Raw genomic sequence first — 11,441 nt, forward strand, 5'->3', positions numbered from 1 at the left:
TGCACAATTAATAAATTCACACAAATTCTTCTAACATAAAAAAATTCAAACCATAGCTTTAACGTTCAAGTTTGAATCTACGCTAATAAAATCATGTGAATTGGTCAAACAACGAGTTCTTCTCTCGATCTCCCACGTTGCAAACACAATAAAGCAGTTATCAATTGTCAAATTGAAAATCACGCAAAAGAGGTTTTTATCATTTGAATTTACTCTAATATTATCATACTAAAATTGAAGAATAATATTATTAATTCTTGAAGTGAAAATAAGCAATGAAAAACGTACGGTGAAATTCTCTTTGTACGAAAGGAGACAAAATAAACAAGACATTTAAAAAGAGAAACCTTTATTATCCCTCATTTTTTCATAAGAAATAATTATCAATAAAAAATAACACACCCTTACAACTTAACACAATCGAAATTGTAAATAACAAAAGGCAACAAATAGTGAAACACTAATCCCTCCCAACTCTTCACTCCTTGACATAAATAACTGGATCCATAGTTACAGGAGCCAGCGCCGGCGCCGCCACAACGCCCTCAAGAATCCCGCACTCACCCCCCAAATAAGCACGCAGAAACGCCACCACCACCCCTCCCACACCTCTCCTCATCTTCTCCTTCGGCCCCTTCCCACTCCGACACACCAACCCGCCCAGCCCCGCCCTCTCCTCATCCAGCACGTCGCAGTGCCCATAATCCTTCGCCACGAAGTAGCAGCACGGCGGCCTGCTCTCGTTGAAGAACTCCGCGTGGCTGCATCCGTCGGGGGCGAGCGGCGGGACGAAGACTCCCTTGCTCCGGTTGCCCAAACCGCCGCCCACGACGGCCACGGGCATCCCGGCGTTAAACGACCTGGGGACGTAGGAGAGGATGCGGGGCTCGACCCAGGCCGCGGGGGCGGGGCCTTCGACGGGGTCGAGCCCGATCAGCGCCTTGAAGGCGAGGTGGCGGTGGCCGAGCGCGAGGCCGAATGCGGTCCTGCCGCCTCTGCTGTGGCCCATTACGGCGGTTTTGGAGAGGTCGGGTTTCACGTTTTCAGGTAGGCATGTCTCGAGGCCGCCTCTTGCGACCCAGTTTGCTACGTTTCCGGCCGTCTTTATCTCGTCGTTCTTGCAAATCAGCAGCCATTGGTATAACTGCATGCAAATACACAACCATGAATCATAATTTTTTAGCTAATCATACAAATCGATCTCTTAGTTTACTTTGATTAGGTAGCTGCTTGTGGGTTGGTCTCCCCTCAATAAATAATTGAGTACAAGGAAATGAAAAGTATTGCACTCACGTGATAATTATCGGCCCATTTTAAAGGTTTCGACACGTCAACTATAATTGTGGTTTTTTTGTCAGTTTCGTTCGTCCATAATAAGTGCGGTCTTTCTATTTTATGATATATGCCCTTATACTTTATCCTATTTGCATAGAATATTTACAAAAATACCATCTTATAAACCATTTAATTATTACCTAACAAATTAATTCGAACCATTTATTTATTACCTAATAAATCAATTCGGTGAGACTTTTTCTTCACTTTAATTATACACATTTTTTAATATCTTCTTAAAACTCGTGGCCTTCCATTCACACCACACTTATCGTAAACAGAAGGAGTATTTGGCTTAGCTTGGTTGGACGGGCGAATTACACCCTATTTAAGTCTATTAATATGATTTAATGGTTTGGATAGGAATTTTAGTATTGCAGCCACTATCTGTATCTGTAATTAGATTGATGGAATTTATATGTGACATGAAATTGAATTAAATAATTAGTATGACTAACCTTAGGTGCGACAAGTATGTATCCATGGGAAGATATATGGCAGAGGAGTTGAGAATACCAACTAGTTTGAGTGCAGTAACCATGGCAGAAGAGCACAAGCGGGTACCTGCCTTGTGCCTCCGGCGCCACCACCAGCACCTCCGCCGGCGGCCGACAACCATCTGATTTCTTCACTTTCATAGTTTTCACGCTTAGATTTCCGGCCTCGAACACACTACCAATCTCTTTTTCATTTTCAACCTGCATTTTCATTTCCATGATTGTTTTTTGCATGAGACCATAACTTATTTGCTCCTATATATATATATATATATCATGAGTAAGTGGAATTGGAATGCAATTTTGACTCGTAAAATCCTCCGCGAAATGGCTTTTTAACAAATTAAGTTTGGAGCTTTTGAATGGAATTTCAAAGTTAGGCATTCAAATGGAGTTTACTTAATTAGGCTAAAGGGAAATGATAGATGGGGTCAAAGGCTACCGGACGATTGTGCCTAACATTTGTTATGTATATACATACTAGGATATTTTAGTAATTATTTCTAATTAGTGACTAATACTTACTCGGTGCTACTTAGTTGAAATAGTATTTTACATATATAACCTTAACCGATAATTTAGAATTAGATTAGTCAAATTCGAATTTCAGCTTTCCATAATAGTTAAAGATTTTATCTCATTAATTTATATACTATACTAATTTTACTAAGTTGATTCACTAATTTTGACTATATTTTACTAAATTTGATTATTTCATAGTTGCGTTTTATTTATTTATTTGGATTTGATTGAAAAATTCCGGAAAAAAATGAGAATGATAATGTTGGCAAAAATATATTAAACGGACAACGGGCTTCACTAATTATCACTATGATTTACTTAATTTGTTTGTTTCAATTTTCTTTTCTTTTTCACTTATTTTTATTTGATTGAAAAAAATTTAATAAAAAATATGGACTCACTAAATACTAATTATGCCAGGGGTCATTCTATACATAACCCTTGATTTACTCAGTATAGCCCCTATTTAATATAATAATAGAAAATAATTATAAATTTACTATTTATCCCCAAATTAAATATCTTATATTTTATAGCTCCCATAATTTTATTTCCTCTATAATTTATTTTCAGAACCACGTTATTCAATAATCTCAAATTTTGAAGTTCTCTTATGTCATCTCATTTTTCATTGCCTCTTGAAATTTAACAATCATCAAATCTAAATCCTATAACATCGAAAGATATCACTCCCTTCGTCCCACTATAAGTGGCTCAAAACTTTTCGGCACGAGAATTAAGGAGAAGATGTAAATTAGTTAAAAGTGGTGGTGCCTTCACTTTTTGAAGGGTTAAAATTTTCTATTTATGGAAATAGACCATTTATAGTGGGATGGCCCAAAATGGAATACATGTCACTTTTAGTAGGACGGAGGGAGTATTAAGTATTGGAACACATAAAAAAAATATTGAAGACGCATTAAAATCAAGTAGATATGAAATTGACTTTTCATTATTTCTCTTTGATGCACCCACCGAATGATTCATTTGAGCCTCCAAACATGTTTCTTGATGTAGCCAGCGAAACAAGATCTTCCAGCCCCATAATCCATCATTCTTCCAATTGATGCTGTGAATGTAGGAAGGGGATCAAGATCATAAAAACAATTGATCACTCCCTCCGTCCACGAAAGAATTTCCTACTCTTTCCTACCTATTTTGGGGCTATACTCCACCACTTAAAAGTACTCCATTTACCCTTACTTTTTCATTTTATTTACACTAAAACCTAATATTGCCCACACATTAAAATTACTCACCTAACAATTAAGAATTAATAAAATCAGTGAATAACATAAATTAAATCAGTCACTACAAGAAAACACGCATATAACGATCGAAATTTTCCGTTGTTGATTTAGCAGCCCTAACGACCGATTTACGATCGAAAATTCGATCGTTAAAAATGAAATTCCAATCGTTAAATTTAATGATCGAAAAAAACGGTCGTTGGAACTCGAAACGACGATTCAAACAGAGACCACTGAAAACGGTCGTTATTTCGATCGTTAACACGATTAACGATCGTTTTCGAGGTTTTAAAGACCGAAAATTTGGTTGTTGGAGCTGTGTTTTCTTGTAGTGAGTAACAACTAACATAAATTAAACCTCCAATTAAATCTCTCAAATTATTTACTTTCTCTCGAATGTTCTTCACATTACATGCAAACCCTAGCCTAAGTTCTCACTCGTTGTCATCTTTACCGCCACTTCGGAGGGCTCTTTCCACTTCTCAAACCCTATCCCCTTCTTTCGCCACTGCTGATGTCTCAGTCACCCCATTTCAATGACAACATCTATTCCCTTGCATACGACACTCTAACGGGCGAAGAGTGTTGGGTGGATTTGGAGGATGATACTGTAGTTCCAAAAATGAAAATGGGGGAGCTCGGTGGTGCAACCGACGTCCATGGCCTGGCGGTGCCACCCACGACCATTGACTCACTACCCTCGGAGAATTACTACGGTTGATGTTCTCTGGAGGTGCCACCGCCGACCATTGACTCAACAAAACTTGATACTAATGTATGTGCTCTGGATGCGCCACCGTTTGCCGTTGAAGGCGCCACCATGGGTCCGTTTCCGTTTGACCATACACTATCCCCATGGAATGATTTGGTTCGACACCCCATTGTTACCCGCAGACCTTGGCCTCTTTGTCGGACGTGCTTGATTACATCCAAGATCTATAATATTTGTGAGATCTTTAATTTTTTTTATATGATTTTCCACTGATATCTAAGATCTATGATCTTTGCTGGTTGTCTATGGTGAGATCTGAGATCTATGATGATCTGTGATGGTTATCTGTGTTGGTTTTCTATGATCTGAGATCTATGATCTATTTGTGCTTATGTGTTAGTTGTCTATATTGAGATATGAGATCTATCATGATCTGTGTTGTTATCTTTGTTAGTTTTCTATGATCTCGAGATCTATGATGATATGTGCTTATATATATGTTGGTTGTCTATGCCGAGATTGGTTGATTTATGATGATTTGTGTTGATTATCTATGTTGGTTGATCTATGATGATCTGTGCTGATATGTTGGTATCTTTGTGTTGTTGCATCTTATTCTCTGGTTGTGATGTTCTTAGTATCTCTGTGGTTATGGCATTTGTGAGACTTCACTAGGTTATTATATTCTTAGATGGATGGTTTTAAATATGTAGAGTAGTCTGTGACGAATCATTCATTAATTTCTGAGACTTCATATTGTTAGCAACTGATGAGGGATGAAATATGTGTCCGTCCAAGATCGTGCCACGTGGGCTACTCAGACAAGCCAAAATATTAGAAGAAATGAATAGTATAAGAGAATGTTCATCCTCAGACAATCTCCAGAGAGGGTTAAGCCGAAGAAGACCGAGCCAGAGAAGATCAAGCTAGAGAAGACCAAGCCAGAGAAGCGGTTACCAGAGGAGTGGCTCCAGGCCAAGTCAGAGAGGCGGTTCCAGAGCTGGTATTAAAGACAAATACTCCAACAAAGAATCTGACACCTTTTCAGGATATATCCGTTTAGGCCTAGATAGTTAGTGCGCGGAGCACATATATTAGTGTAAAATTACTATAATACCCTTCTTGCAACCTCTATAAATAGTTCATCCTCATAATAATATACACACGATATTTTATCACACCAAAAACACTCTAAGGCTTTTCTCTCTTGTGTATTAAAACTCAGGTGAATCGAAAGAAATCTCTCTTCGTCCAAATATCTAGTTTAATTCTGTACTCATCAACTGGCGCCGTTTGTGGAAAATTGAGTCTAAGACTTGAGGAAATACCGAGCGATTCTACCTTTCTGGAATACCTATCGGAGTTCTCTATCGTCGAGGGGGTATTATGGACTTGAAGGCACAAAACATCGAACAAAATGTACACGAATTGAGCGATTCATGATACAACTGAAGAGTTGAGCCGGTTATGGGATGGAAAACCATTGGCGTCACGTTTATACTTCGTTTTACTCTAAAAATTGTGTGTTCTCGATGTCGTAGCTGCGTGTTTTTGCATATTAATGAAATATGTGCATCAATTGGGAAGTTATCAATGTCTTATAAAAATATGCATGTCAATCTGGAGGTTTTTAATATGTTGAAACGGTATATAGGCTGGAAAACCTTCCTCATGCCAAAGGATCACCCTGTGATCTAAGTCTGGAATGATACAACGCCATGTACCTTTACGTGTATGTGTGTGGATCTGAGAATCTAGAGTAAATCGGAATGTATATGCTTCTTATGCTTGTAAATGTTGTTCGCTTTCTCTCAATAGAAAATTCGGATTGAGTGTTTTTCTGTAAAAAATTTGGTCAAGTTTTGTAACATTGATCTGATATTGGCGAATGATGAAATATTGATTAAGTTCCTATTTCTTGTTCTGCAAAAATTAGTTGCATGTTTTTTCATGCGATATTCGTGAAATCATGGCGGCCATCATAATGATTATACTTACATTCTCATGAAAACTCAGGAAATGGAGGACACCACGATTCCTCGAAATCTTGATGGGGATTTCAGGAAGGAAGCCAGTGATGTCGATCTCCATCAAACAAGAAGTGAATAGGAGACCCATTCTGTTGGGTTAACACCACCAAGGGCAACTGAACCAGTGCACTCCACTCCTTTGCAGGTTAATGCAGGGCTGTCGTTGACAAGGCCCTTCTCACCAGGACAAGGGCTAATCAACGCTACTATACCAGAGCAACTGCTATCACTACTCAACTATACCTGCATGAGACAGATGATGGGGATCCCATTCACCCCCTTGACCCCTGGAATTTCACCGGCACCAGGACTACCATCTCCGTTTACAGGGAGTATGGGAACTACGCCACCACCAGTTCTGAAGGGACGTAATTTGGACAGGTCTGACGTTATGAGGCGTTTAGGACAACCTGACAGGTCTGGCTCAAAAGTGGTTCAACAGTGGTTCAGCAGACACCTGACGGGTCGCATAGTCTTGTGCATATAACTTAACACAAATATACATATACATAAACACACATATATGCATAGTCTCATGCATATTTGTATTTGTAATGTTGTGCATATATATGTTTATGTATATGCATATTTGTGTTCAATTATATGTATAATTATGGTGGCGGCGAATAGCAGCGAGGGGCAACTAAGGGGTCGCATAGTGATATGTATTTTTGCGTGTAATGTTATGCATATATGTGTTTATATATATGCATAGTTATGTATATGCATATATATATATTTTATTTTTGAAAAATTTATTCATATTTTACCCCTCCATGTATTTTGTCTTGGAAAGTCTCTGCCACATGCCACACTCCTAGTGTGCCACATACACACATAGTGTGGTCCATAGCTGGATTTATATACTATGATAAGGGGTGGGATCTATAGGATCCACTTCCTATATATATTTATACTCATACAAACTAAAACACATACTCTCCCCATTCCAATTCAATAGCCTACTACATTTACTTATTTGGATGTCTCATTTAAATAAGCTACTTTCTAATCTAAAAAATCAATACATAAAAAATATCCCCACATAATTCATTATTTATACCAAATGTCATTATGACCCATAAATAATTCTCTCTTTCTACTTAAAAATTAATATTTTCATTGGTCTTTGTTACTTTTTTGACAAATATATCTTAAAAAAGTTATTTTATCTATCATATTTTATTATAAACTCTTCGTTTTTGTAAACATCCATGCCCAAATTTATGCCCTATTGAATTGAAACGGAACAACTAGATAATAGTCACTTTTTGGAGAATTTGAGATTTATATATCCTTCATGAAAATATTATTTAAAATAATTAAAAATAAAAATAGATGAGCACATACCATTACCTAGGGGTGTAATCGAACCGAGCCGAACTGAATAGTGATGTGCTTAAGTTTGGTTTGTTTAGTATCGAATCAAATCCCGAACTTTACTTACCGAATACTTTGAGACTCGCGAGCGGCTCACGAGCCTAATCGAGCCTATACGAACTTTCTAAATTTATATTTATATTCAAAATATTGATTATTTTCTTTTAAAAATAAATTATTTTATTTAAAATAATAAATATATTAATTATTTTCTTATGACAAATAAAATTAATTAGAGATTTAATACAATTATTATTAATTTTAGTGGATAAATATAAGTTGTATATACTAATAATTTATATTTTTCAAGCTGAATCACTTGACGAACATGTTCACGAGCTAACGAGCCGAATACTACTAAGCTCAAGTTTGGTTTGTTTATCGAGCTTCTCTAAACGAACTTGAACGAGCTTTTTTCGAGCCGAGCTCCGAATAGTTTGCGTGCGGCTTAGTTTGCTTACACTTACCCATCGAATTTTGTATCGAGCCTCCACCTCTCCTTCACACCGTGCCTCACTATGTCTCGCCTTGTTGTTGCCGCTTCTCACCTCGCCGCTCTTCTCCATGCTGCTTTGCATCGCATTGCCACACGCCGCCTCGCCCTGCCTTGCGCTACCTACCTCTCCACCTCGCCACACCTAGTCGAGCCGGCACATTCCCACGCTATGTTGCCTTGCTTATTGTATGTAACAAACAAGGCCAATTGCTTGAGCATGCTTGGTAATTGGTACCATATTGTCCAAAAACATTGTAGAGAGATTTGAGCAGCTAGGGACGTGATTTAAATAAGTAAATTGACGTAAATTAGTATTTAAGACATTTGAGATGTATTCAATTTATACTCTCTTTTTTTAATTTATAAATTTATTTACTCATATAAAAGTAATTAATTAAAGTAAATATTATATAGATAATAATTTCTATATATATATATATATATATATATATATATATATATATATACACATGTGCAAATTGAGTTGTAAAAGTTTACTCGATCGTGTACCCGGTTCTTGAAGGGTTGTATACTGAAAGCAAGACTTTATGCTTGTATACATTGATTTCTTAGTTCACTATGATTCTTCTATCTGAAATATTGTTATTGCAGAATTTTATTATAGTTCAATTTATCACATACTATAGATTATATGGTGTGTTGTAGATCACAGAAGATCATATAATTGGAAAAAGTTGAGATATAAATTGAGTTCACAATCGAGGCAACTATGGACGAGTTGATGGTTTAGATTGTATCATAAATGGATAAATAGTTTGTTTTGACTATTTATTTATGCTAGTACATTCGTGTATTGAACAGGATCACAGTGAGATGAATTCTTATATTCTAACTTATTAAGAATCAAGATCTCGGTGACTTAAATAGTCTTAATCTTAATTGAATTAATCGGTGTGAATAATTAATTGACTATTGCTTTTATTTATCATGAGTGAGAGTTCATTTGAAACTCAATATACTCGATATTTTGGGTGATAGTAATTATTATTTGCCATGCGATTATATTGCAATAAGGATCCGTGTTTGCTAATAACAGGATGATAATATCCTCTCGATAAACTTAATAAGTTCGTATTAAACCTTGCAGGTGGAATTAGTTCCGATACGATAATAAGTTTAAGTGGTAGCGCTCGAGATGTCGTTTATAATTAAACGACTAATTAATTAATTAATTGATCGTCAGAAGAATTAATCAATTAATGGATATTGGATATCTTAAACACGATGATTAATTAAGTCTAATACTAGCCCCGACTCACCTAAAGAATAAAGAGGTAATTCAGTATTAATTTTCTAGTGGAATAAATTAATACTTGTGTCTCGGTTTTATTCTGGGCTGAATAGGAAAATCGAGCACTGGGAGGCCAAACTTTATTCAAATTAGTAGATCCCCGCTTGGCCCAATAAAGGCTTCACTCCAGATGGGGCGTCCGTCCATCTCTTTCTCACTTAAGTCTTTGGGCTTTGTCTTAATTTAATTAGATGATGGGCTTATTATTTAAGGTTTTAATACCTAGTATAAATAATAGGTATAACTCTAATTATAATTACTGGTGAAATTACGTAAAATAAAAAAGAGATAAATCTGTGAGAGTAGAGAAAGTGAGCGGAGCGTTTACCTAGAAAAAGAAGAGAACTTGAAGATCGTTGCCATCGAACGTCAAGTCTTGCCGTGGGAACAAGTTGGAAGATCAACACTGGAGTCGATCATTGCCGGATTTGCAAGTAAGATTCTATTCTCTTACTGTAGGCAAATGGTTTTTGTATGTATTCGTTTGATATCTGAAATGGATCACAGGCACGTGAATCATATGTCAAAATATGGTTCCTTCAATTGGTATCAGAGCCACGGTTCTGGAATTTCGGCTCTATCGGATAAATGAATAGTAAAACCATTAAGTTTTCTTTTCGATTATGGCTATTCTTCGTGGCTTGTTGATTCGTCGGATACATCGTTTTGGCGTTGTAATTATTTTTCCACCACAAAAAATCCATGGTTAGATTAGAATTTCAGTTTTTGCGATGTAATCTGTAATCTGGAAAAACGAAGAACGGATCGACGATGAAGAATGGGGTAGTTTGCATGTCTTGACTGGTCGCCCGGCTGCGGCGAGATCGAACGTATCGTCCGGCCCGCACAGATTGGTCGCCGAGAACACCATAGTTGTTCACTGAACAGGTTTCGCGCCAGCACTACTATCCCTCTCACCGGCGTCGAGGGCTGAGGTTGCTCCGGCAACCTCTGCCTGCTCGACGGCCCAACGATGAGTGGAGGAGCGCGGTGGAGGCGGACGGCGGAGCTGCAATTTCGCAGCTACAGACACGACTGTAAGGGGAGAGCAGCTGCAATTTAATCGCGCTCCATCTTCATCTCTATCTCGCTGGCGGCGGTTTCCCCAGGGCGGATGCGGTGTGCCGGCGTTTGAGCGTGGGGGTGACCGGAGTGACAGTGGCGAACAGAGTGAAGGAGAGCAGCGGCGCCGTGCCTTGGCGGCGCAACCCTAGCAGATGAACAGTGTTTGCGGATCTGGGCTGTTGTACGGGCCTGAGCGCCTGGGCCGCGGCTGGGCTTTGACCGCGGGTCTGGTTCTTTTGACCGCGGGTTTGGGCCAAGTTATGGGCCTGGGCGGCTGTTACTCTTTCTGGGCCGCGAGTTTGTGTGTTTTGGGCAAAATTTCAAGCCCAATTCAGTTTTTTTTGGGCATTTTTTTTTGCCTAATTTTTACTTATTTATTTCTTTTCTATTTTATTCTAATAGATTAGAAATGAGATTCCACGGATGGGCCACGAAGAACTTGTTTTTTTATTTTATTTTATTCTTTGCATGTCGTGGGTTTTAATCACCGTTAAAGTGTTTTGATAGCATGATGGTATTTGCGTTATGTAATTTTAAATGCGCATAGAATATCATGTTAGGTGTTATCACGTTTTCACTAAGCACGTTTTAGAATTTCAAGCGAGCATGTTTTATTACATGTGTTATAGAATTGCATGCTTAGGTTTTCCGTGTCTACGTGATTTAACCTGTAAACCTTTTGAAGTAAAAGACTAAGCGGATAATTCAATTTTTTAAATAAAATTGATATAGACCTCCATGGTTGGTTTAAGACAAAGTAGATTGATAATTGGTGTAAATGTCCACACGAACGTGGCTTGCACTCGTTCGCAATTTGGAGTTTTTGTCAGTTAAACTTCTAA

The 11,441-nt window shown here is 37.8% G+C and overlaps 1 protein-coding gene across 1 annotated transcript; it reads right to left on the reverse strand.

Moving 5' to 3' along the window:
• Nucleotides 1-332: 332 nt before the first annotated feature.
• On the reverse strand, nt 333-2,284 carry LOC130992773 (chlorophyllase-1-like). Its single transcript, XM_057917525.1, has 2 exons — nt 1,794-2,284; nt 333-1,144 (listed from the first exon to the last, which is right to left on the reverse strand). The coding sequence occupies exons 1-2, from the start codon at nt 2,064-2,066 to the stop codon at nt 479-481; spliced, it is 939 nt and encodes a 312-aa protein (XP_057773508.1). The 5' UTR covers nt 2,067-2,284; the 3' UTR covers nt 333-478.
• Nucleotides 2,285-11,441: the final 9,157 nt, after the last annotated feature.

Source organism: Salvia miltiorrhiza, chromosome 7 (genome assembly GCF_028751815.1).
Source record: "Salvia miltiorrhiza cultivar Shanhuang (shh) chromosome 7, IMPLAD_Smil_shh, whole genome shotgun sequence".
Lineage (NCBI taxonomy): Eukaryota > Viridiplantae > Streptophyta > Magnoliopsida > Lamiales > Lamiaceae > Salvia > Salvia miltiorrhiza.

Excerpts from the sequence above, each read along its gene's own strand:
- LOC130992773 (XM_057917525.1), bottom strand. The coding sequence starts at position 2,066 with ATGCAAAAAACAATCATGGAAATGAAAATGCAGGTTGAAAATGAAAAA. Across the intron at positions 1,145-1,793 it reads ACATACTTGTCGCACCTAAG|TTATACCAATGGCTGCTGAT; the intron begins GTTAGTCATACT and ends ATTTGCATGCAG.